This window comes from Gouania willdenowi, chromosome 17 (genome assembly GCF_900634775.1).
Source record: "Gouania willdenowi chromosome 17, fGouWil2.1, whole genome shotgun sequence".
NCBI lineage: Eukaryota > Metazoa > Chordata > Actinopteri > Blenniiformes > Gobiesocidae > Gouania > Gouania willdenowi.
The window spans coordinates 33181338-33207444 of NC_041060.1; the positions used below are offsets into that span (position 1 = coordinate 33181338).

Here is a 26107-nt window from a genome sequence, read left to right on the forward strand (position 1 = left end):
GATGTCCTTGATACTCATTTCCAACCCTTTACAAAAAGAAATTCCTTTAAAAACACAGAGAAAAGAAACAGATTCAAAGGTACATGGATGAAGATGGACTGCAATAACACAGCATGTATATTTATCTAGAAGTTGGGATCTGACTGGTTGATCTATTGGAATGTTAGTATTTTTTATAGACTGTGGAGAAGGTGACTAATGATTATTATGTACACAAGCATGGATACAAAAAAACATGTAACTGTAATCCGTTGCAGTATATTAAAAATGCGTAATCTGATTACAGGTATTTTTTTTAAATATAAAAACAGGGATTACTTTGGGGGATTACATTTTAAAAGCCAGCAGAATAAACAGTAGTGCATCAGACATACAGTGCATGCGCGCGCATTGCGACACTTCAACAATGTTGTGATGACATGAGCAATGAACACCGCTGTCACTGCACGTTTGTCTGGAAACGAGCCAACGTGTCTGTGGACTCACAGAGCAGCTGAATTTAATACATCTGAGCACTACGTGCGCCCAGTACAAGACAAAACCTTGTCTGTTGTGGTAGCATTTTAGCATGAAGGATGGCCGCATGACGTTTAATATTGTTATTAACATAACCACTACGAACGAGTGTATCATGTTTTTCCTGCGGTCTGTGCCTTCTCCTCCCTCTCTTTTCTGTTGCAGGTGCCTTGATGCTGGAGCTGGCAGTTCCTGGTCGATGGTTCGTGGCTCAACTAGTCTGGGACACTCTGATGGTCTATCCCTCCATCTTGTTGTGATCGCCCTTCTGTTCACTAACCCCAACCAGTCGAGGCAGATGACTGCCACTTCTGAACCTAGTTCTGCCGGAGATTTCCTCCTTCCTGTTATAAATACAAAATAGGGAGTTTTTTTCTTCCCACCGTCGCTAAATGTTTGTTCATGTGGATCTTGTTGGGTTCCTTCTGCCATCAGTGCACATCCGAACTTTATCACGACTATAGAAGATCATTACTTGGATGGGATTAAAATTAAACCAGCAAGCACAATATATGTACACAGAGCGTGTGTGTCTCCAAGAACATGATTGGATAATAAACAAAACCAATAGAAGCTGATTTTCATCAAGAACTTCAATGCACTTTGTGTTTTAATTAGATAACACATTTATTGTGACTCTCTTCCAGCAGCTCAGTCAGTTATAGGCCAGTGCAATATTATTTAATGTATGAGTGGGGTCAGGTTAAATATTTTATTATACATTGGAATGTCATTGCTAAATAAATGTTTTCATATTTTTACTTGGTTTATTCTTTGAAACATTAATGTTAATTCATACAATTGCAATGTCTTAATTTAAATCCAAAAAAAGAAACAATATCACACTATAATGTGAATGATCTCTGTCTGCTGTTAAAATGTTGTCGTCATCCAGGGATTTTTGCTTTTACTCTGTATTATTACCTCCGCCAAGAGCCACAATTCGTGCAAAGAGCAGTAAGGTAATGTTTTATCCTCCGTTTGTATGTGTTAGCAAGATAACTTGAAAAGTTATGAATGGATTTGGATGCAATTTTCAGGAAAATTCATAAATGGGACAAGGAACAGGATTAATCTTTGGTGATGTTCCGGCTTCAGAACATGAGTCAGCTTTAATCAGCTTCACCTGCTCAGAGCGTTTAAACATCTCATCAGAGCTACAGAAGATCTGTGGATAAAGTTGTTCTGTTGTTGTGGACTAGACCATCGATACCAGAGATTGTAGAGTCTGAAACATCGTAGATTATTGATAACTTCTGATGCAATAAAATATTCTGGCACATAGTGGTGAAAAAACCCTTCTTACATGTGATGTGTCTTGCACATGTATTTTTGTTTAATCATTACGGTCTGGAATGATATCATCAGGAACATTTAAATTAGGTTAATTTAAATTAAGTTGATCAAAACTTAATCAATAACCCTGATCAGACTCAGTAAACCATTGATCCCTGAGGGTGAGTGACATTAATGCTGCTCTCATACACATTTTTATAACATGAATAATTAAAAAGGAACAGTCAGAATAATCCATGTCAGTACAATTTACATCTACCTTTTAATTGTACTAATTTTTTTGAAATTACATTTATATTTTTGACACATTTTTATTTATAGTTTTCTTTTTTATTGGTGTTTATTTTGTTTCCTCAGAGTACAACACATCTTCCTTTTAATTGTATTTTACATACATTTTTGTTTAATTATGTTTTTTTATTAGTAGTATTTTTGTTTCCTTACAGGAGTTAAAAACTTACATTTTCTGAAAAAAAATTTTTCTAAAAAAACAAAATTTTAAAAAATTGATATGGAAAACAGAATTTGGAAAAAAATTAAATTAAACGCATAAGCATTTAAATGTATAAAGTATTTTTAAAAATCATAAATCAAATCAAAATCGCAATATCTGTCAGAAAAATTGCAATTAGGTTTTTTGTCAAAACTCGTGCAGCCTTAATCCAAAAGCAATCAGTTACATGCATCTTCTGTTTGGCTAATGTTAAAATGTGCACTGTCCCCATCTAAATAAAAACCATACCATTACTTTAATATTGTGGTACTTAGAGTAAGTTACTGATTCCATTTTTTAATAGGTAACTTGTAATTGTACCAAATTACTTTTTTAAAGTAACCCTTCCAACCCTGTATGTACAGTATACAAACACATGATAGACATCATATATTGTAATTCATATAGATCTGTCATTAGTGTATAATAATGTGTGTAATAAGGTGAATCATACTTCATAAACATCATGTATAAATACAGAAGCTATAGAATGCATATCCTGCATAGAAACTGAACGAAGAGAAACTTCTTCCTGCTCCTTTCCAACTGATCATTGTACTGATCCTTTCTTCCAGACCAGACCTTCAAAGATTAACAACTTCCTGAACTGTTGGTGTCTGTTTTCCAGCTGACAGCAGGTGTATGTTGGAATGCTGTGCAGCCTGAACTCCAGGGCCCGGTTTATCAAAACGTTTAATCGTAATAAAATTCGAAAAAAATCATCTTCTTATAATATACTGTACATCAATTAGTGAGGAAATTAAATATATTATTTCTGGTCAATATTGACAGCTGTTTGGGAAATTTTATGAGGCCAAGCTTTTTTTTTTTCACTTTGCTGTAGGTCTATACTGTTACAGCCTAACTAGTAACTGAACGCTAATAGACCCCTCTGATCAAGATTATTCCAATCCTACTAAAAAGTTCAGAAAAACCCAAACGAAAGGTTAGATCCGAGTCATAACCAAGACTGCTATACATGATGTAATCTGCTTATATAATCCTTTTTTTTCTTTTGAAAAACCAATTTACAAGATTTGATCCAATCCGCTATCAAGAATCAGAGCTGATTACGTTTGAAAAACCAGGCCCAGGTTCTTCATTCCAACACTGGAACCAGAATGTGTCGTCACCATCCATGTGTCGCTAGGATCTGAAGATGATTCCTGCTCCATGTCTCCATCCACACAGAGATGTGAGTGGAGAAGAGATGAACTGCTGAAGGTCTTCCCACACTCGTCACATCTGAAAACATCTTTCTCATGAACACGTTGGTGGAGACGAAAGCCTAATTTACTCTTGTAAGCTTTTCCACATGTGTCACATTTGTAAGGTCTTTCTGATGAGTGGCTGATTTGGTGATCTTTTAACTGTTGATATGTTGTAAAAACTTTGTCACACTGGTCACAAGGACACACTTCATGTCCAGTGTGAGATCTCAGGTGTCTGGTGAGGGTCACTTTCTGGCTATATATTTTCCCACAGTGGTCACAGCGATACAACTCTGTTCTTGAGTGAGTCTTCATGTGCCTCATCAACGCTGGTATTTGTGTAAAAGCCTTTCCACACTGTTCACATCTGTATCCTTTGATTTCACTGTGAATGAGTACATGTTGTCCGAGGTTTCCAGAATAACGAAAAGTCTTTCCACATTCCTCACACGTGTATGGTTTCAATTCTCTGTGGATACGCTGATGCTGTGACAAGTGGCTCTTCTGAGTAAAGGCCTTCCCACATTCTTCACACGTGTGCGGTTTCTCTCCACTGTGAACAAGCTGATGGCGTTTCAGGCTCTGCTTAAAAGCAAAAGCCTTTTCACACTCATCACATTCAAACTGTTTAACTCCAGTATGAATGACTTTGTGTCTTATTAAGTTATCATTCTGGTTAAAAGATTGTCCACACTCATCACAGCTGAACGGCTTGGATCCAAAATGGATTTGTTGATGTTTAGTGAGGTTTGATTTTGAGGTGAAGGCCTTTCCACACTTGTCACATTTGAACTCTTTAACTCCAGTATGAACGACTTTGTGTCTTATTAAGCCAGAATTATGGGTAAAGGCCTTTCCACACTGGTCACATGTATGTGGTGTGGGTTTTACTCCAGGTTGGCTCTGCTGTTGAACTCTTTTCTCTGTGGCTGAAGTTTTTTCCTTAGATTTGTTTCTTTGTATTGGCTGAGCTTCGTCCTCCTGAAGGCATTGAGGTCTCACTTTGTTCTGGCTTCCAGAGTCCTGTAGAACAGTTAGAGATTAAACACAGACAAGGAACAAAACAAAAACCTTTGAAACATTTGTTTCTAAATGTGTTCCCTAGAAAACACAATGGCTGTTAAAGATGGATCAGACATAGCATTAGGCTTCAGTAGGAGTTCAGACAATTTAAAAAAAAAAAAATGAACAGCACTAAGTGTGCAATGATTAGACAATTGTCGGTTACGTCATCACTGTCTTCTTCAAGCTGCGGATGGAGCTGAACATTGTTTTTTCATGAGAAGTGGCTCATCTCACCTTCTATATATCTGTGCTCAGAGCTGTATGCACGTTACGAACATGATTAGCCAAAGATATATCATCAAAAACATTCCCACTGGTAAGAATGTGTCGCTGTGGGGGGCTTCCGGCGTAGCGAGCAATGGAGTAGGACGCGTGCATGTGGAGCTCCTGCAGAATTTATTCAAATTCAACATCTTGGTGGTTATTATACCGTCTGACTTTATCAAACCTCTGACATACTGTATATCGCTGTGACCTGGTCGATAAGAACAATCAGAATGCCTGCTAAAATGAATAAAGGAGGAGGTGCGACTCAGACTCTGATCCGGCCTGCTCAGCTACCTAAAGCCTCGACAAGCGGTGATTCACCTGGCCGGGATAATACCTGTGTTGAGGCGGCAGGGATACAGGCCAGCTTCGATCAACGCGCACTTCTTGAGTCACTCCGAGACGACATCTCCCAAATGTTCAAAGCCGAACTAAAAGCTGCACTGGGCGACGATCTAAATTCAATCAAAAGTGAACTTAAAGCCATGAAGACCGAGCTTTCAACCAGCATAGCATCGGTTCAGACGAGCATGGCGGGGCTAACAAGCACGGTGGCCGACATGGAACAGTGCCTCTCTACATGCACGGACGATATCACGGCAATCCAAGGGACTGTGAAACGGCTTTCTGCAGACGTGGAAAGACTTGAAAATAAGTGTGAAGACTTAGAATCGAGATCACGTCGTAATAATATCCGAATTATCGGCATTCCCGAAGACGCTAACATAGCTCCGAATGCATTAGCAGGCATGCTAAAAGAGGCCTTCGGCCTCGATGCAGCACCACGACTGGATCGGGCACACCGTACACTTCAGCCGAAGCCAAAGCCAGGACAACGGCCTCGAGCAGTCATAGCCAGACTCCACTACTTTTCTGACAGTGTGGACATTCTCCGGAAGGCGAGGGAGCTGAGGAACGTCAAGATTCGGGACATGACCATTGCTGTGTTCCCGGACCTCACAGCTAAAACCGCCCGTGAACGCGCTGCTTTTAACAACGTGAGACGAAGGCTTCGAGAAATCCCAGACCTTCGGTTCGGGATACTACACCCTGCCTGTCTTCGTGTGACATATAAGGGAGTTGAAAAGGAATTCAAGACCCCGGAGGAGGCCGATGCTTACCTGGACAAGCTGAAAGTGGATGGAGACTGAGGTGACAACAATATGAATAGGTACTCCGTGGCTAGTGAGTAGGTAAACGATAATGGAGAACATTTTCAGTATGTGACGTTGGACAGATTATTTAAATTGTTTTGGGATTAAAACATGGACATTTGATGCGCTGTTTTGATTATATTTCATTTTGGAGTTTAGTTTACGTTTGGACATTATCACAGCGCACGTTTATTTTGATATCGAATGAAGGTGTTTGGGAGAGAGCCCACTTTGGTTAAACTGTATGTTTTAGAGGCTTAAAATACAACAATTTCGATTTATTGGTGTCTCTCTCTCTCTCTTTTTCTCCCCACTGAAAGCTTAAAATATACTTTGATATGGTTTAAATTGGATATAAAGTGGTATTTTTCAGTTGCTCGCTTTTAAACCATTTACACTGGGATGAGGGAACAGGAAAGGGAAAATTATAATAAATAAAAAATTAAAAAGTATGCTAGTGATTTTACTTTGCTTTTGAAATGTGACTAAAATTAAGATAAAATAAAATTAAAATCACCGAGATGTTTGTTATACTACCTAGTTCTGCAGGGGCTCGATGCCCGGGTGTTTTGGATGGAGCTACACAGCCGTAAGCATTACCTGGAAGGAATAACTCCTATTGGAGTTCATACACTGTTTTCATCGTTTGGGGATGAAAATGTGTACTCTAGGGGAAAGTTAGGGTTTGATAGGTTTGAAGGGGCACATTTCTTTTTCTTTCTTTTTTTTCTTATCTTTTTGGAGGACTATTTGTGTTTGTATTTCTTAAACAGTTTTGATGGCTAATACTCCACTCAACAGCTCTAAACATCCTCATAGCCTTAGATTTGTGAGCTGGAATGTTAAGGGGTTGGGAAATCCTGTTAAAAGATCAAAGGTATATTCTCACCTGAAACGTCTAAATACAGACATTGCATTTTTACAGGAAACGCATCTTCAAAACAAAGATCGTGACAGGCTCTCGTGCCCCTGGGCTGGGCACGTTTTTCATTCCGTTTTTTCCTCTAAGGCCAGAGGGGTCTCCATATTCATTAACAAAATGATTCAATTTTCGCATACCATGACAAAATCTGATTTAAATGGAAGATATTTGATTGTTGTAGGTACACTTCAACAACAGCGAGTAGTACTAGTAAATGTATATGCTCCGAACTTTGACAACCCTGGATTTATGCAAATGTTGTTTGAAAACATTCCCTCCCTGAATGATCATCTGCTGATTTTTGGGGGAGATCTCAATTGTGTTATTGACCCAATCTTAGATCGATCCAATCCCCGTACTTTTATCCAATCCTCTATGTCTAAAGTAGTTTCTGAATTCATGGCTAAAAACGGATATGTAGACCCTTGGAGGTTCTGTCACCCACAAGCAAAGGAATTTTCTTTCTATTCTCATGTGCACAAATCTTTTTCTCGTATAGATTATTTTTTCACTGATAGTGCCTTTGTTTCAAAAATAACCTCAACAGAATATCATGCAATAATTATTTCTGATCATGCGCCGATTAGTATAGACATCCAGTTTGAAGTTTGCCCTCGATTTTCTTCACCCTGGAGATTTAATCCTACTTTATTATTCGACAACAAATTTGTTAAATTTATATCAACCTCAATAGAAGATTTCATAGCCACGAACCAGCCCAGCTGTACTTCATATTCACTGCTCTGGGAAACACTTAAAGCATATCTTAGGGGACAGATAATTTCCTTCTCGGCCAATGCAAATAAGATACGAAAATCTAAGATAGATGGACTTACCTCAAACATACTCAACATAGACCGTCAAATTGCCTTGGACCCAACTCCTAGTCTACATAAACAGAGGCTGGAGTTTCAAACTGAATTGGACCTCATCACTACGAGTGATGCAGAACGGCTATTGCTGCGTTCTCGCAGCATGTATTACGAACATGGGGATAAAGCAAGTAGACTCCTAGCGCATCAGTTGAGGCGACAGGCGGCTTCCCGCATCATCCCTCAGATTGAGGACTCTTCGGGTTCAATGCACTGTGACTCAAACAAAATTAATGATGCATTTAAAATGTTTTACTCTTTTCTTTACAGCTCAGAATGTTCAACTGATATCACTGAATTGACATCATTTCTCAGGAACGTGGGAATTCCTACCTTGGATGCGGGGGCTATAGAGGAACCTGACTCTCCGTTGACCTTGGAGGAAGTCATAATAGCTATCAAATCCATGCAGAATAATAAAGCCCCAGGTCCGGATGGTTTCTCGGTGGAATTCTTTAAAAAATTTAAGGATAAGTTGGCTCCTTTCCTTATTTCGATGTATAACGAATCTTTAGAGAGAGGTTTTCTACCAGAAACATTAACCCAGGCATCCATAACTGTACTCCTAAAGAGCAGCAAGGATCCTACACAATGTTCCTCCTATAGACCTATATCTTTGCTAAATGTGGATGCAAAGATTCTGGCGAAAATTCTAGCACGACGACTTGAAAAGTTTCTTCCCAATTTAATATCAGAGGAACAAACCGGTTTTATAAAAGGACGCCAACTTTTTTTCAATGTAAGAACACTTTTCAACATTATATACTCAAGTAAATCTGCTGCTATTCCAGAAGTGGTAATTTCATTAGATGCGGAGAAAGCGTTTGATTGCGTTGAATGGCCATACCTTTTTGCTACACTGGAAAAATTTGGTTTTGGAAAGACATTCATATCTTGGATTCGCCTTTTATATACTAATCCACAGGCTAGTGTTCGTACAAATAACATTTGTTCAGATTATTTTAAGTTATTTCGAGGAACCAGACAGGGTTGTCCCCTGTCGCCTCTGCTCTTTGCCTTGGTGATAGAGCCTTTGTCAGTTATGCTCAGAACATCTACCTTGTATCAAGGAGTCACTCGAGAAAATAAAGAATTTAAATTGTCACTGTTTGCCGATGATTTATTATTATATGTAAGTGACCCGATAAAAAATATTCCTTATATTCAAACAATCTTGCAAACATTTGGGTCCTTTTCGGGATATACAATTAATATCCTTAAAAGTGTCAGTTACCCAATAAATGACCCGGCGTTGGAGCTGCGGCAGATGGACATTCCTTTTAAAATTAATTCCAGTGGCTTTAAGTATCTGGGGATAAATATTACACGTACTATATCCTCTCTATTTTTGGCCAATTTTTCGCCCTTAATTACTCAGCTTAAATTAGATTTGGAGAGATGGAATAGTTTACCATTATCCCTTATTGGACGGATTAACACGATAAAGATGAATGTATTGCCAAGATTGCTTTTCCTATTTCAATGTATCCCACTCTATTTACCAAAAAAGTTCTTTAAAGATATTGAAAGTATTGTTTCAACCTTTCTATGGAATAAAAAGGCTCCAAGGATTCGAAAGTCTCTGTTACACAGATGTAGGTTTAACGGAGGCCTTGCTTTGCCCAACTTTCAATTATATTACTGGTCGGCACACATCCAAAAGATAATATGCTGGATTGAGTCTCCTGGTGTTTTATGGTGCATACTTGAAAGACAATCTTGTAGTTTGTCTTCTCTCGATGCTCTACTTGCATCTTCTCTGCCCCTTGACCCCTCTGGCTTCACGGGAAACTTAGTTGTGAGATCCACCCTTCGAATCTGGTATCAGTTTAGGAGTCATTTTAAATTTTTATCACCTTCTCCTAAAGCTCCCTTAATTAAAAATCATTTATTCACTGCATCATATATGGATAATGTTGCTTTACAGTGGCACAATAAAGGGATTAGATGCTTTCGTGATCTCTATAAAGATGGTGTTTTTTACAGCTACGCAGGTCTTTCTGGTGACTTTGAACTACCTGCAACCCATCAGTTCCGCTTTTTTCAAGTAAGACATTGTGCCATTTCGATTTTTCCTAATTTTCCATTACTACCTCCTAAACAGCCATGGGAAGACCTCCTGGAGCTAGAGCTCGGACAGAAGTCACTAATTTCAAAGATCTATTGTCATCTTTTGTCATTTGAGGAGGATCCCGGTGTAAAGGTGCGGGAGGTCTGGGAGCGAGAACTGGATGTAAAATTTTCAGACCAATGTTGGAAAAGGGCCGTCAGAGGAACCCACAAAAGCACAATCTGTGCTCGCCTTGGGCTTATACAGTACAAAGTACTAAACAGGGTTCATTTTTCTAAGGCTAAACTGTCTAGAATGTTTTCTACTGTGGAAGATAGATGTGACAGATGCCAATTGTCTCCCTGTAATTTGAGCCACATGTTTTACCAATGTTCAAAGCTGACTAATTTCTGGCAGAATTATTTTGAGACTATATCCAAAATATTAGGTGTGAGCATAATAAAATGTCCCTTTATAGCTATATTTGGCACACCTAAGGAACATAGTCACCTTACTCATGACCAGCTATCAGTGATAGCTTTTACTTCACTTTTAGCAAGACGGAGGCTTTTGCTACATTGGAAGGGTAGTGCAGTTCCGCCTATCTCTCAATGGGGATCCCAACGGGATGTTATGTTTTTCTTAAAACTGGAAAAAATCAGAGAGGACCTTAAAGGCAATACAGAATTTTTTTATCGAAAGTGGCAGCCCTTCCTTTCCTATTTCAACTCGTTACAGACATTACCAGCAGACTGAACAATTGCTAATTTTGAAATCCTCTATTATTATTATTATTATTATTATTATTATTCTTTCTCTCTTCTTTTCATTAACTTTGTTTAATTATTATTGTAATATTTATTTATTTTTCATTTATTTTATTTTATTTTATTTTTTTATTTTTTCTTCTTCTTTCTAATATATACACTAATCCAATTTTATAAAGAAATGTAGCTCCCTTAGGGATCATGGGGTGGGAGTGGGAGGGAAGGATATTGCATTAAAAAAATAAAAAACCTTGCATATATATGTGTACATATGTTAAGTTGCATTTATGTACTGTATGTGTATGTCTACATGTATATATGTAATATTGAAGATTGAGGATACCAATGTTTATTTCCTCTAATCTCTTTCACATTCTTTTACATTTTTGTTTTCCGAGATGTTGATGAGTGTTATAATGTGAATGCTGAAAAGTGGTGGATCTTGCATTCTTCAATAAAAAAATATCAAAAAAAAAAAAAAAAAAAAAAAAAGAATGTGTCGCTGTTACTGGGAGCTCAGCGCTTTCGACGCCACTCCCACACATAGCTCTGCTCGTCACAGTCTACCTGAAGCTGTGACGACCAGCGACACATCACGCACCGGTACTTGGTTCAGACCAGACATCCACCCAACAAAGTGAACCAGTCTAAGTTTCTCCGTCGATCCATCCAAAGTTCCCACAAACACGGTGACGGCAGAATAGCCTCAGTTAAAATGAAAATCTTACCTAAAATAAACTATCTGTTCTCTATGATCCCACTGAAACCACACAATGATTCAAAAGATTAGATTCTGCAATTACAAAATTCTATGCTAGGAATAAAAAACCAAAAATAAGCCTTTCAACCCTTCAAAAAAATAAAAGTGAGGGTGGGTTGGAAGCCCCTAATTTCACGCATTATTACCTAGCAAACTAAAATCTATATTTAACAGAATGGCTAAAACCAAAAGAATACCATAAAACCTGGCTAGAAATAGAACAGCTAGACTGCAAACATATTAAACTCTCTGATCTCCCTTTTATCACTGCGACCCTCAAACGTCATAACTGCTTTAAAAACCCACTGATTGCCTCCACCCTGACTGCGTGTCGGAAAGCCCTGGACATTACAAATGTTCAATTAAAAACTAGTATGCTGTCTCCAATCTGGCACAACCCCGACTTTAGAAACAGAAAAACACCGCTCTATCTAAAAACATGGGAAGATAGCGGAATTATTCATTTCCAAGACCTCTTCTAAAATGATAAGCTCAGGACATATAACAATCTAACCCAAACATTCAATATAAATAAAAGTAATTTTCTTCAGTACTTACAAGTAACAGAGACAAATAAGAAAAATACTCCAGTAGATCTAATTACCTTACAACCTCCAGAACTGGCCATATATATGAAAAAAATCTCAACAAAAACAAAAAAACTGCGTCCCTTTCGGGTGCTCTCGTGGTCCCTGGGCGGTTTGGTGTTGCTCTCCTGCCCCCTTCGTGCATGTCTGGGTGGCCCTTGGGGCTAGTGGCCTACGTGTTTCTTGCTCTCTGTCCCCCTGTCTGATCCTCCCCCCCTCCTCCGCTTTCGCTCTGCGCCTGCTCTCCCGTTGGGTTTGGCGTGGGGGGCTCCTGTCGGCCCAGGATGCTGGTGGGGGGGCTGTGGCCTTCGCTTGGGGGGCGGGCATTGCTGCACCGGGTGGGTAGCTTAGGGGTTGGCTCGTCTGGGGGCCTGGGGTTCATGGCTTCGGGACGGGGGGTCCGGGGTGGGGGAGGCGCTTGCATCCTGGGTTGTTGGGTGGTGGGGTGTTGCGGTGGGTTGCTCCGCCGGCCGGTCTGGGCGCCTTGGCCTGGTTCCCTGGGGCGCGCCTTCGCTGAGGGTGGTGCTGGCGCTGTCCTCCGGGCTGTGCTGGCGTCGGGGGTGTCTCATGTCAGTGCGTGGGTGATTAGGGGTGGCCTCCGTGAGGGGGGGGCTCTGCTGGCGACATTGGTGTCTCTCTAGAGGGTAGATGGTAAATATAAACTAAACTAGATTCAGCAGCAGTGGTTTATATTAAACAGTGAAAACACTAATGTAGTTATTTTTGCTTTTCATGTGTTTTTTACTTTTTTTTTTTAGAAAATAATTTCACGATTAATGAAGAAATAAATTAAGTATATACATAAACACTAATGGAATTACCAATATGCACAAGCTTTCTAATGTTTAAATGCTATTACTGAAGCACATTCTAGTGTTGATGCATTACATTTATTTTGTGTTCGTAAGGAACCTGTTTACACTAAGTTAGGGATTGTTTTTTTTTTTTTTTTAGTTATTGTTTTTATTTGTCATAATTTGTCCCCAGCCAAATTTAAAAGATTGTAGCAACAGAAAGCAAATAAATGTACGATTTGTCATTCGATTAGTCGACTAATCGTTTCAATAATCAATGACTAGTCGACTATTAAAATCGTCGTTAGTTGCAGCCCTAAACAGCACTGGAGAAAAAGCAGCAGAGAGTTGGAGGGGGTGTTGTTTTCTCTCTGCAAACATATGGTTAGGGGTGGGCAATATGGCAAAAATGTCATATCGAGATTTTTTCTTTGTAAAATCACAATCAAATCATTTAGACTATTTTAAAGTTATTTACCAGTAAAACAAACCAATTCACCTACTTCAAAACATCGCCCTAAATGAAAAAAAGAAATAAAACATCATTTAAGACAAGGCAATTTTCAAATTTTTTAAATTGTATGTAAGCAATTCATCAAACTGGTTCCAAGTACAATTAATGTCAAACAAAAGGGCTGACATGTTCTTATAGTCACACACAGTCTTTTTACTTTGTTTAACTAAAGTGGTGTAGCATTAGTATTAGCATTAGCGTTACTTGCTACATAACAAGGCAGTAGATCAGTCTAGTGATTTCTATTTGTTATTGAGGTAACACACTCATATTAATAAAATTCTACTTTAAGCAGTGTTTCAATGCCTCATTTCACACAGTTTAGACAATCATATCCTTTACAAGATAAAACGTTACTGCTTTGGTTACATTAGGCATGGGTGATATGGACCAATATTCAAATCTCTATATTTTTGACAATAGGCGATATAAACCATTTATTTATTTATTTATTTTCAATAGTTCTACAAGAAAAACAGTAATGGGTAAAAGTCAGTGGAGAAATTGGATTTTTCATAATATGTCCCCTTTAACTAAGAACCGGTTGCCAAACAAAACCAGTTAACAATGCGCATCCCTAATGATCACGGACATTAGCGCGGACGAACTTGGGGTGGGGGTGTGCAAGGTGCAGGGAAGGGGTTGTTCTATTTTGGTGTGTTGTTTTTTCCCCCTTTTCTTATTTGTATATATACACCTATGTTTATCTATTCGATGCCAATACAAGTTTGGTTACAGCACTACCTGATGCATGCTTATTTAATTGATGAGTTGGAAAGTCAAGGGCCTCAGTATTGCTGTAAAGAAAAGGAAAAGTATTATTATCATCTAAAAAATGTGATATTGACTATGTTCAGGAGACACACTTGACTCCAGAGGAATCTCAAAAGCTTTGTTCGGGATAGGTGGGCTCTGTAGGCTTTAGCTGTGGAAACAGGAAAAGTAGAGAAAAAATTTGCAAATTAAATGCCTGAAACAGAGCAAAGATGAAGCAGGAAGAATCTTACTTATGTTGTGTGAGATTCAAAACACAAATAATATTTTGGCAAATTTTTATACCCCAAATATTGATGATCCCGCTTTTTTCGAGCATTTGGAAAAGAAAATAAATGATCTTGGGGATTATCCAATTATTCTAGGAGGGGATTTTAATGAGGTGATGGATTTGACACTGGATTGAAGTAACAGCTTGATGTGTACATCCAAGGCAAACACTAACCTGAGAGGAATGTCCGAAGTCTGTGCTCTGGTAGATATCTGGCATTTACAAAATCCTTTGGGTAGAGACTACACATTTTACTCTTCCCCACATGGTTCCTTTTCGAGAATAGATTTTTTTTTAATATCCCAATCTTTAATCTCAGCAGTCACAGCAAGTTGTATTGGGTATATAATACTGTCTGATCATAGTGCAATTTTTGTCTGCGTGATTGCGTTTAATATCTCTGTACAAGGTCCAAGATGGAGACTGAACTCCAGCCTGTTATTGGATGATGCATTTAGACACTCTCTTAGATCACAAATCAATCTATATATCGAAACTAATCTGCCTTCTGCGCTTTCAGCCGGAGTGGCATGGGAAGCATTGAAAGCCTTCCTGAGATACACATACTGTACATCAGCCGCACCGTCTATTTAAAGGAGACATATCATGCCTTTGAATCCTTCCTTTTTACATATAAATCATACAGTTGTGGTCTATATAAAGCGGAACTGCAATGCTTGGGTCTGAATTCCTCATTATTATAGCTCCACCCCTTTTCTGATGTGCTTCTGAGAGCAACTTGCTTTGGTGCGGTCTCTTTAAATGCAAATGAGACACTTCATACCCCGCCCCCTCCTCAGGTTGCAGAGGTGACACTCGGTTCAACTCCACCCTGTTTGGCCATTTTTGTAGTTTGACAGAAGAGATACGATTATCTAGCGGCGCAGAAAGTGTTATTTACAAAATGTCAACAACAGAAGACTTGTCCATCCAGCCTTACATGTTCGAGTCAGAGTCGGACCCGGCGGAGCGAGATGAAAATGAAGATGATGAACCTAAAACGAGCACACAGCGCTAACATATGAAGACGGTGCAACTGCTAATGCTAACAAAACAATGACAGGGACGTCTTATCATCAAACTTTTTAGCGTTATTTACAGCTTACCGAAGTGCTCTGTTCGTCGTCTCCAAAAATAGAAGGAATTGAACCCTCAATCAGACGAAGTCTTTCGGCAAATCCCTCTTTATACTGGCGGAGGTTGCTGAAGCAGTCATCCTTGAAGTGCTTCGCGCACACAAAAATGACCTTACCTACAGATGTGGGTACATCTCTATAAAAAATAAAACTCAACCAGGCACTTCGAAAAGGTTCTGATGCTGGGAGACGGTGTAATGAGCGTGTGGGTTACGACATCCAACAACCCAACATTTTGACTTATCCTCTCGTAACTTCGGCATCCTTGAGCTCGGACCACATTGCTCCTCCTGAATCTGAGGTTCAACTATCCGGCGGACCCTCCTCTCCAGTACCCCTGAATAGACCTTACCGGGGAGGCAGAGGAGTGTGATCCCTCTATAATTGGAACACACCCTACGGTCCCCCTTCTTAAAAAGGGGGACCACCACCCCGGTCTGCCAATCCAGAGGCACTGCCCCCGATGTCCACGCGATGTTGCAGAGTCGTGTCAGCCATGACAGCCCCACAACATCCAAGGCCTTGAGGAACTCCGGGCGGCTCTCATCCACCCCCATAGCCCTGCCACCGAGGAGCTTTTTAACCACCTCGGCAACCTCAGCCCCAGAGATAGGAGAGCCCACTCTCGGGTCCCTGGGCCCTGCTTCCTGATTGGAAGGCGTGTCGGTGGGATTGAGGAGGTCTACGAAGTATTCCCCCCACCGATCCACAACGTCTCGAGTCGAGGTCAGCAGCGCACCATCCGCACCATACATAGTGTTGACGGTGCACTGCTTCCCCCTCCTGAGACGCCGGATAGTGGTCCAGAATCTCTTCGAAAGCCGTCCGGAAGTCGTTCTCCATGGCCTCACCAAACTCCTCCCATGTCCGGGCTTTTGCCTTGGCGACCGCCGTGGCTGCACTCCGCTTGGCCCGTCGGTACCTGTCTGCTGCCTCTGGAGTCCCACAGGCCAAAAAGGCCCGGTAGGACTCCTTCTTCAGCTTGACGGCATCCCTCACCCCCGGTGTCCACCAACGGGTTCGGGTATTGCCGCCACGACAGGCACCAACTACCTTGCGGCCACAGCACCGATCAGCCGCCTCAGCAACAGAGGCACGGAACATAGCCCACTCGGACTCAATGTCCATGGTTGAAGTTTTCCCGGAGGTGGGAGTTGAAGCTCCTTCTGACGGGAGACTCTGCCAGGCGTTCCCAGCAGACCCTCACTATACGTTTCGGTCTCTTCGATCAAACTACAAAAATGGCCGAGCAGGGTGGAGTTGAACCGAGTGTCACCTGAAGAGGGGGCGGGGTATGGAGTGTCTCATTTGCATTTAAAGAGACCGCACCAAAATGAGTTGCTCTCAGAAGCACATCAGAAAAGGGGCCTGTGGAGCTATAATATTGAGGAATTCAGACCCAAGCATTGCAGTTCCACTTTATATAGACCACAACTGTATGATTTATATGTAAAAAGGAAAGATTTAAAACCATGATATGTCCCCTTTAACTCATTTTTATATTTTTTTCGTTTGGTGTTTTTTTCTGTAATGTACAGTGCCCGTCGGAAGTATGCATTCATGTGGGATTAAAAGTATTTAGTTTAGTTTATTTTGAGTCATTTTCATGTTTTTGTTGTCGTTTAGTGTGTGTGTGTCTGCCTAACTTTCACTAAACTTATCTATTTTCAGTAGTTAGGTGTAGTAACAGGTGTGTCGTGAGTGAAGCTACAGTAATCATCAGAGGGGTGTTCCATAAAGGAGGGTTAACAAACTCTGAGTCTATCCATAAACTCTGGGTCAACATACCCCGCGATGGGAAACTCTGGGTACCTGATTCCATTAAAGCTGGTATGAAGTGGGTTAATCAACCCTGAGTATGTCAACCTTGGGTTACTTACGTGCACAGGCACGATAAAAAGCCATCATCAATGGATCAAAGAATACTCAAACTGCCATGACAACCAAACGGAAGATAGTCATTTATTCAACCTGATGGGTGAAATAAGCCGGTGTTTGAGGAATATGAGCCTGTTCTACAGGTGCGTTCAGTCTTCAGTGACTATAGTGGCTTAAATCACCCGTAATTAGTCACACTTTTTGGTCGTTTCATTACTTTATTGCTTCAGTGACGTGAACAGCGGTGAATAATATGAATAAAATGTGTCTGAGGAGACGTGTCAGCAGCATAGGATGGCTGCATAGAGAGTCCTCCTGTTACACTGGATATAAAGACAGTGGCTGCTGCTTCATATCACATCATTTATATTGATTCTTAATGTAATATTGTCGCCAGAGTCATCTCAACGTCCGAAAAAAACGTCATAAAAATCACTGAAGCGGGACGCGAACCCACGACCCATCGCTTTCAAGCTCAGCATCACACTTCACTGCGCCATCATACCTTCAAAGATGTATGATCTACAGACTTAACTGTATAACAATATAAAACAACAATCGAACCTTAAAAGTTGATTTATTTAAATGATCATCTCCTCCTTTATATTATCCACAGGTTTTTACTACAGACGTCAGGAAATGTTTTAATGCAGATCAACCTCTCAGTGACTTTCACTTAATGATCTACATCTACAATGTTATAAAGAAAATTACCATTATCACAAAAAAAAAAAAAAAAAAAAAGACATAAAGCAACACAACATTAGTAATGATGTGAACACGTCTGTGGTGTGTGTTGTTACTAATGTATTTCAGAGAAAAGTGTTAAAGTTTATTAAAGTGTTAAGAAACGGTGTTCAGGTGGGCGGAGCCAGGTAGAAACCCAGGGTTTCTTTGATAAAACCTGCCAGCGACCAGGTTTAGTTCATGGACAATGTTGCCTGGGTAACATACTCGCGTTTAGGAATGGGATACTCAGAGTTTCCCTCATTTGAGCCTGAACATACTCAGAGTTTGAACATAACACGCTTTATGGAATACCACTCAGGCAGGCTTCACTATGTAGCACCGTTTACTGATCTGACTCAACACTACAGTCACTACCACCCAATGGACAGGTGTCGTGACCCAGACTGTAACCGGACTAAATGGTGGTCCGCTACACACACGCGCACACGCACACACACACACGGTGATCGATAGTGAAGCGCTCTCTACTTTGGACTCTAATCTCCTCCGTTGGTTCTCACACACGCGCTGCTGGGAAATGTGCAGCTTTCAACACAGCAACCATTGCCGTCAATAACTTCCGGGTGAGGTCTGTCCGGTCTAAATAGCAAACGGTCAAACTAACATGAAAATAAATGTTTCGAATTGTCATCACCAAATAAAGAACAGTAAAAAAAGTATTTTTCCTCAAAAGAGAAAAAAGAAGTCCACAGGAGCTCATACACGCACCGGAAGTGAGCTGTGCAGTGAAATAGATATAGATGGTGTGCTAGCACCCCCTCACACCCTGAGGTCAAAAGCTGAATAGGTTTCATTTCGGGGCTGTACAAAAATGAAATAAAATTAAAATAAACATTTTGAAATGACCAAATTACTCCAAAATAGCAGATACACACACTTGGGGTATTTGGAACCCGTTGACCAAGTTTCCGGTCGATCTCGCACTGCATCAGGGAGATATTTGCTCCACACACACACACACGCACGCACACACACAGACGTCCCTTGCTATTTAGTTAGATATATTTATTTCTTTTGTAATATGATTGCTGTTGGATTTGGTGATTTGATATAAACTAGTACTGAGCCCGTCTGAAGTATGTATTCATGTGGGGCTTAAGAAGAGTTGTCAATTATGGCCAAATGAGTATATGTTTGAAGGTTGGATGTACAAAGAGGTGTACATATTCTGTAGTGCTATAAAGGGGTATATGTGCGGGTGCAAAGTAAAATAGCGTGAGCAATTTCCCTGGTTTAAGTCTATGGGACATGCGCATGATAAATTGGTAAAGTTTGCACCAATGCAGCAGTTTAGGTAGAATGTGATAAAATACGCATAAATTCGACAAATTAAACTATTTATTTAGCATTTAACATTTCTTAGTGCAGGGGTGCATATCATCCAAGGTTAGCAATTAATATATAAACAGATGTAACTTAGCTAGCAGACTGAGAATAACTTCTATAAATCACGTGTGTGGCTCACACTTCCAGAGGAAACACGGTTTGTGTGTGTGTCTCACTACCTGTCCATCTCTCCTCCGTAGGTTCACTCACACACACGCAAACGCATCAGCTGCGCACATGCACACACTCAGTGACTCATATCAGGTTGAAATGCATGTTTCTCACGCCCAATGCGTGAGACTTGACAACTTATATCAGTGTGAATGCGGCTGCTCAGACGCCCCCCCCTCCGGTCTAACCCTTTGTCCGGAGTAACCCGTGTTGTTTCCACGCTGATTTCAAAATGAAATGAAAATAGACATTTTGCTACACCAAATCAGTCTAAAGTAATGGATACACAAACTGGTGCTATGCGCAACCTGGCAAAAAACTTTCAGGTCGACCAGACACCGCGTCAGTGAGATTTTCGCTCCACAAACACACATGCACGCAGACGGTCATGTAATTAATAGATGAATAAAGATAAAAATATAAAGAAACAATAGTGTTTGTGTGTGATCTTTATTTTATTTATGTAAATCTAAACAGTAAAAACTGTTGAAAAGGAAGTGACGTCAATTTATTTAGCGTGTATGTTTGAAATTATACCGGCGTAAAATTCACTTAACAGACTACTGCAAGCTAAAAATATGGACTTGTACACAGCGGTAATGCTAGTGAACATTACATCAAACTGTATAAAGACACTGCACACAGAAAAAGGCTTTGACTCCCAAGATGGCCTCGTTCAGGAACAGCTCTGCTGTAAATAGGCTAAGTCTGAATGATTAACCTTAATCGCGTCTGTATTGAGGTTTTCACTACTGCGATAACGTAACCTCAGATGTCGGAGGTTTTTTCTTACGTCTTCATCACTTGAGTGATATATGTTCACCAATCAGAATTGCCAAGAACCGCCTTCCTGGGCTGCTGGCCAATCAGAGATAGTTACGGGACAACAACTACACTAGGGCCCTATAAAATCCATGTTAATGGAATCACAAAATTGAACAATGAAAACGGAATTTAGTGTTGAACGAGGAAATGGACAGAATCGAGTTTAAACGCCATCACCGTGAGGAAAAAGACATTTTTTTATGCAGAAATGTCCTCCCCACTCTCATCTTGCCCACTTCAAACACTACCTAAACACAGTCTAACCTGGAAAAAAACTACGCAAATCATCCCTGACTCCTAAATCAGAGCCACCAGTGCCCGCTTCACTATAACGTGTCTGTAAAGCTCCATCTGTTTCTCATGTAGCACTGCATCGCTCCATGAAAACATGAGTCAGCTTTCATCAGCGTCACCTGCTCAGAGCGTTTAAACATCTCATCAGAGCTACAGAAGATCTGTGGATAAAGTTGTTCTGTTATTGTGAACTAGACCATCGATACCAGGGTTGATAACTTCTGATACTGTAAAATATTTCAGCCCCTAGTGGTGAAAAAACACTTCTTACACATTTATTTTTGTTTAATCATTACGGTCTGGAATGATGTCATCAGAATCATTTAAATTAGGTTAATTTAAATTGAGTTGATCAAAACTTAATCAATAAGCCTGATCAGATTCAGTAAATCATTGATCCCTGAGGGGGAATTGAGTGACATTAATGCTGCTCTCTTACATCTTTATATAACATAAATAATTAAAAAGGAACAGTCAGAATAACCTATATCTACATTTTAATCGTATCTTACTCATTATTTTGAATTACATTTTTGTTTAATTCTGTTTTTTTTAATGTATTATTATTTTGTTGAAAAAGAGCAAAAAGAATGTATTGTACTGTTTATATTCATTGGCAGTGGCTATCTGTACGGTTGCCGTATCAATATACCGACATTCTATCCGTACGCAGCGCCCCTCATTGGCCAGTTTAGGTCACGTAACAAAGAGTAAACCTAACCCTAAAAATTGTTGCGATAAAGGGTTATAACTGAACCGTAAAGCCTGGTTTAAGGTTCAGCGACAGGACCTACACCGGGGCATGTTGTCAAAGTTTTGCGGAGGTTGGCCTATGTATTTCTGCATGGAGGCAATGCCTCGCTGTGCGATTGGCCGCCCTGCCGCTAGGGGGTGTGGCTGTGTGTTGTTACAAATGAGCATTAAAAAGTCCATGTTTATCTTCCGGTCACAGAAAATATTTTATGTCTTTTAAGCATCTTAAAAAATGTAATTAATTTCTGGATCATTACTTACCTACTGTACCTAACTATGCGTGTTTTGTTGGACACAAACATTAAAACAACGGTTTCAAAATGTGAACTTTGTAATTTATTTTAAACATAGGAAACTCGTAAACAAAGTATAAAAGTACATCGAGCGCACTGTCGACTGCTGCTGTCAACATTCACACCGAGGGTGAGATGACCCAGATCCTGCGGTAGAGCGGAGAGGGAACAGCGAGGAAACCGGGTCTACGGTCCCGGGAAGCGGGAGTGGGAGCGGGACAGCGCTCTGAAGATCTCTTTAAACATAACGTCATGTCTGCTCCTCTATCAGAATCCACAGCATGTTGGTCATTGTTTACTGTTAATGAAACACACACTGTTGCTAGGTACGTGTCCTGCGTCCCTGACGCATAAAAATCTAAAAGGACACAGTAAATCCCCTATCCATGCATCCCAGGGATGCACTTAATTTTTCCCATGAAAAATGACACATTGTGAACAACAACTTCTGTTTAAAATCCCAGTAACTAGCAAAAGAAACCTAGCCATCAGCGGACACCTTTACGCATTAACTCAGCGTAGACATGATCGCATTGAGTACATGCTAGTTTAGCCACTACAACAACTAGCAAGTTAACGCGAATTTCATTTCAAAATGTTTCCTGGGACCGCTTATATGAAAGCTCCGTCTTCTTTTCGTGTAGTGCAGCGGTGCACCGTGAAAACGTGATCAGCTTTAATCATCTTCCCCTGCTCAGTGTTCGAACTGTTGTGTCTGGTTAACTAAGAATAACTCAGTGTTTTCCTTTAGTTCTTTTTATTCCAGCCTTTTGTCCGTGTTTATAGGTAAACATTCACAGTCAGCTAGCTACCTCAAGTACAAACGTTTCAGTGGGAACTTCCGGTTTAAAAAATAAAAGTCCGTTGGAGCAACGTTATTAGAATGTTACATTCTAACAACTTCTCATCGGAGCTACAGAAGAAAGAATCATTTAAATTAGGTTAATTTAAGTTGATCAAAACTTAATAAACCTGCTCAGATTTCAGTAAATTATTGATCCCTGAGAGGAAATTGGGTGACATTAATGCTGTTCTCATACATCTTTATAGGACATATACATATTAAAAAGGAGCAGTCAGAATAATGCACGTCATTACAATTTATATCTACCTTTTAATTGTATTTTACTTTATTTTTTACAAACATTTTTGTTTAAGTATGAGTTTTTTTTTTATGTATTAGTATTTATTGTGTTTTCTCACGAGTTAAAAACTAAAATTTTCTTTAAAAAATGGTAAATATTTCTTAAAAAAAAGTAATAAAAAAAAATAAAGTAAAAAACACGGAATTTGGGGAAAAATAAAACTGATTTTATATGGCCCTAAGTCAAAGATACAAACTTCTTAGTAGTAAGCAGTGATGTTGCTAGGTATGATACATTGTGAACATCAACTTATGCTTAAAATCACAGTAACTAGCAAAAGAAACGTAGCCGTCAGCAGACCCCTTTACGCATTAACTCAGCACAGACATGATCACCTTGTGTACATGCTAGTTTAGCTGCTACAACAACAATCAGCCAGTTAACTAGCTGCTTACAATACACCACAAACATATCTGCATCATTTTATTTTTCCCAACAGACTTTGCACTGTTAGTTAAGTAAAATTTTGTGCTATAAGTTTCATAGTGATTGACTGTTTATTTGATTTAGTTGATTTTCAGACAAGAAGATTTTAGTGACAATTTATTTTTTTTGACTCTGTCATGGTGATGAGAATGTTTCGTTGGTGTTAAAATCAGCACTTTTGATAATTTATTTTTGTACAACAGATACAACATTTTGTTTTCATTTGAATTGTATTTGTTTAATTTCAGATACATTTTGAACATAAATGAATATATCTGCTAATTATAGCCATATCATACCACCATTAAGAGAATGTAACACTACAATGTAAGAAATAGAAGAGTATAAGCATTTTTTTTTTATTGGGGGCTGATTGAATTTCCCAGAGTCCCACTCAAATCACCACCTGTGGGTGCCGGGGACTCACTACATTAAAAACTAGGGATGTAACGATTCACTCAACTCCCGATACGATTTGCGATACGATTCTCTCACGATTTATTTACAAAATGGGACTGTACATAAATGACTGAAAAATATTCCTCTATTTTTTTGGGAAAATACTGTCCTATTTTATTTTTCATTGTCAAAAGAATCCCTTGATAAACTATTCAAAACAATGCAATTTAACTAAAAAATATATCTTGAATGAAATAAATAAAGGAATAATACAAATTAAGAAGAAGCATATTAATTTAAATTCTGGTTCTATAGTAAACAATACAAAACTGCATAATAGTTCTTTTTCTTTTTAAAAGTGAAACTGAAAATGTATTTTGTGCCTTAACAATTGGACTTAAAAAAAAAAAAAAAAATCAGTGATTGCACTGTATTTACCAGCAGAGGACGCTGGTAACCCAGTAGTCGGTTGGCATGCAGATATCCTTGCAGTGAAGAAGAGAAGCTATGCTAGCAGACAGAGCTAATAAAAAAACGTGACTTTTACAGATATTCACGTAATATTACAGATTTTCTTTTGGTGCCAAAAGGGTAAGGAATAATTTATGAACATGTTTAAGAGTAGAAGGTGGCCAGAAAGAAAGTAGTAGCAGATTCCGCCCGCCGCCAACACTGCTGTTTATAATGAGTACTGCGATTCAATTTTCACAGCTTCGATGTAAACCGTGATACCTATGAATCGATTTTTAACTGCCTTACGATTAATCCTTACATCCCGATTAAAAACCTATCAACATCACTGCACACACACACACACACACACACACACGCACACACACACACACAAAGTACAGAGAAGAGGCAGTAGTAGTGATAATAACAGTAAACACACCTATTGTCTGTGATTGACTCCGTTTGGCGGTGTTTCGTGTGCTGCAGCCATGAAAGGAAATAATAAAACTCTGGCACTTTTAGTCCATCTCAGTTCTCTCTTTGACTCAATCCACTGTAGGAATAACTGTCGTATCGCTCCACAAAAAGTTAAAACATGGCAGTGTGTCTGAAAAAGGCACTGACAGGGACTGAGGTTTGGAGCTGACCAATCACAGCCCGAGCTGACTAACCGATAGTCAGGATTTTTGGGAGGCGCACGTAAGGTTACGGGGGAGGAGGTCTACGTCTAAGTTAAATCAGACTTGAGAAGCTACGTACGTGTAGCACCAGGGGTTGTCCGTATGGCAAACGTACGAATAGACACTTTATTTATTTAAGTAGGGACAGTACATATCAATGAACGGACAACAAAAGTAAATATGTCTGATTATAGCTATAGGCTAATTTCCAATTATTGTCCCTAGACAGGCTGATGTAAAAATGTAGTACGGTGAAATTATTGATGTTATTGACGCTTCCTTTGGGTGTTGCACTTTGTAGACGGTCCCTGCTCATTGACATCAATGTATATTTTTAGCTGATGAAGAAAACAGCTGTAGTTCGTTCTCTGTGTTGCACTGAGTACACAGAGGTGGACATTGGGCTTGTTCCACCTTTATATTGTAACATATTGATGAGAGAAATATGAATCTGTGAATGTGCAACATAACGGAAGTGGGTCACCAGTTAAACTAGTCTCCAGTCAATGTGTAACAGTGTATGAATGTGGTGAGTGAGTGAGAACAACCAGGATCAGTGAATGAATGAAACTAGCAGTACTAGTTGTGTTCTAACCTCTTCCTTCACAGAGATTTGATCTGCGGCGTTGGACGGAAACTCCTCCGTTTCTTCGAGCTTCGGTTCAGCTTTCCTCCTGCAGCCTTCATCATCCTCATCATCATCCTCACTGTCCGTCTCACCCAGCTTCACTTCCCTCCACAACAGTTTTTCTTCTTCTTCTTCTTCCAGTTTGACGGCAGTCATCATCCAGCTCGTTGGTGAATTAGCGTCCATTGTGTTTTCTTTCCCACGGTGTTTCCAGCTGTCCTGATGCTCACTTTACAATCCTCAGCACCTTTAGAGGAACATTCTACCATCAGCACCTCCGTCTCAGTCCGTCCACCATTTTACTGCTTTGTTCCTGACCCACACTGGTTGCCAGATACAGCCGACGCTTACCCGCATACATGATGTTGAATATCCACAGAAATGGCCGAAAAACTATCCATTCGTCATCCAAATAACAACGTAAATATCACATTTGAAACACTGTACTACTGCTTGCTCACAAAGATACTTTTTTTAATCACACAAGCGGGAATATGTTCAACCTGGCAACCTTTCTCTACGTCGGTACCCAAAAATTACGTCTCACCCTTTAAAAAAAAAAAAAAAAAAACTTTATTGAGCAAACAAGTCAGAATAAATACGTAGAATCGTGATTAAACAGTGAATAAAGTTGTTG

The 26107-nt window shown here is 39.7% G+C and overlaps 1 protein-coding gene across 6 annotated transcripts; it reads right to left on the reverse strand.

Moving 5' to 3' along the window:
• Positions 1–13: 13 nt before the first annotated feature.
• On the reverse strand, positions 14–25776 carry LOC114479332 (zinc finger protein OZF-like). Of its 6 annotated transcripts, XM_028472977.1 has the most exons (6): positions 25438–25576; positions 14135–14193; positions 14013–14065; positions 11978–12597; positions 3380–4539; positions 14–44 (listed from the first exon to the last, which is right to left on the reverse strand). In XM_028472977.1, exons 4-6 carry the CDS (start codon positions 11999–12001, stop codon positions 29–31), a joined length of 1200 nt encoding a protein of 399 aa, XP_028328778.1. In that variant the 5' UTR covers positions 12002–12597; positions 14013–14065; positions 14135–14193; positions 25438–25576; the 3' UTR covers positions 14–28. The 6 variants fall into 6 exon arrangements, with proteins under 6 accessions (XP_028328778.1, XP_028328779.1, XP_028328777.1 ...); XM_028472978.1 differs by lacking the exon at positions 14013–14065; XM_028472976.1 differs by lacking the exons at positions 11978–12597; positions 14013–14065; positions 14135–14193 and having other exon boundaries at positions 25438–25776.
• Between the last annotated feature and the right edge of the window lie 331 nt (positions 25777–26107).

What these genes read in the sequence shown, in the direction of transcription:
- LOC114479332 (XM_028472976.1), bottom strand. Translation starts at nt 25,656, where the DNA reads ATGGACGCTAATTCACCAACGAGCTGGATGATGACTGCCGTCAAACTG. An exon ending in AAATCTCTGTGAAGGAAGAG is followed by an intron (nt 4,540 to 25,437) that starts GTTAGAACACAA and finishes ACTGTTCTACAG; the next exon opens with GACTCTGGAAGCCAGAACAA.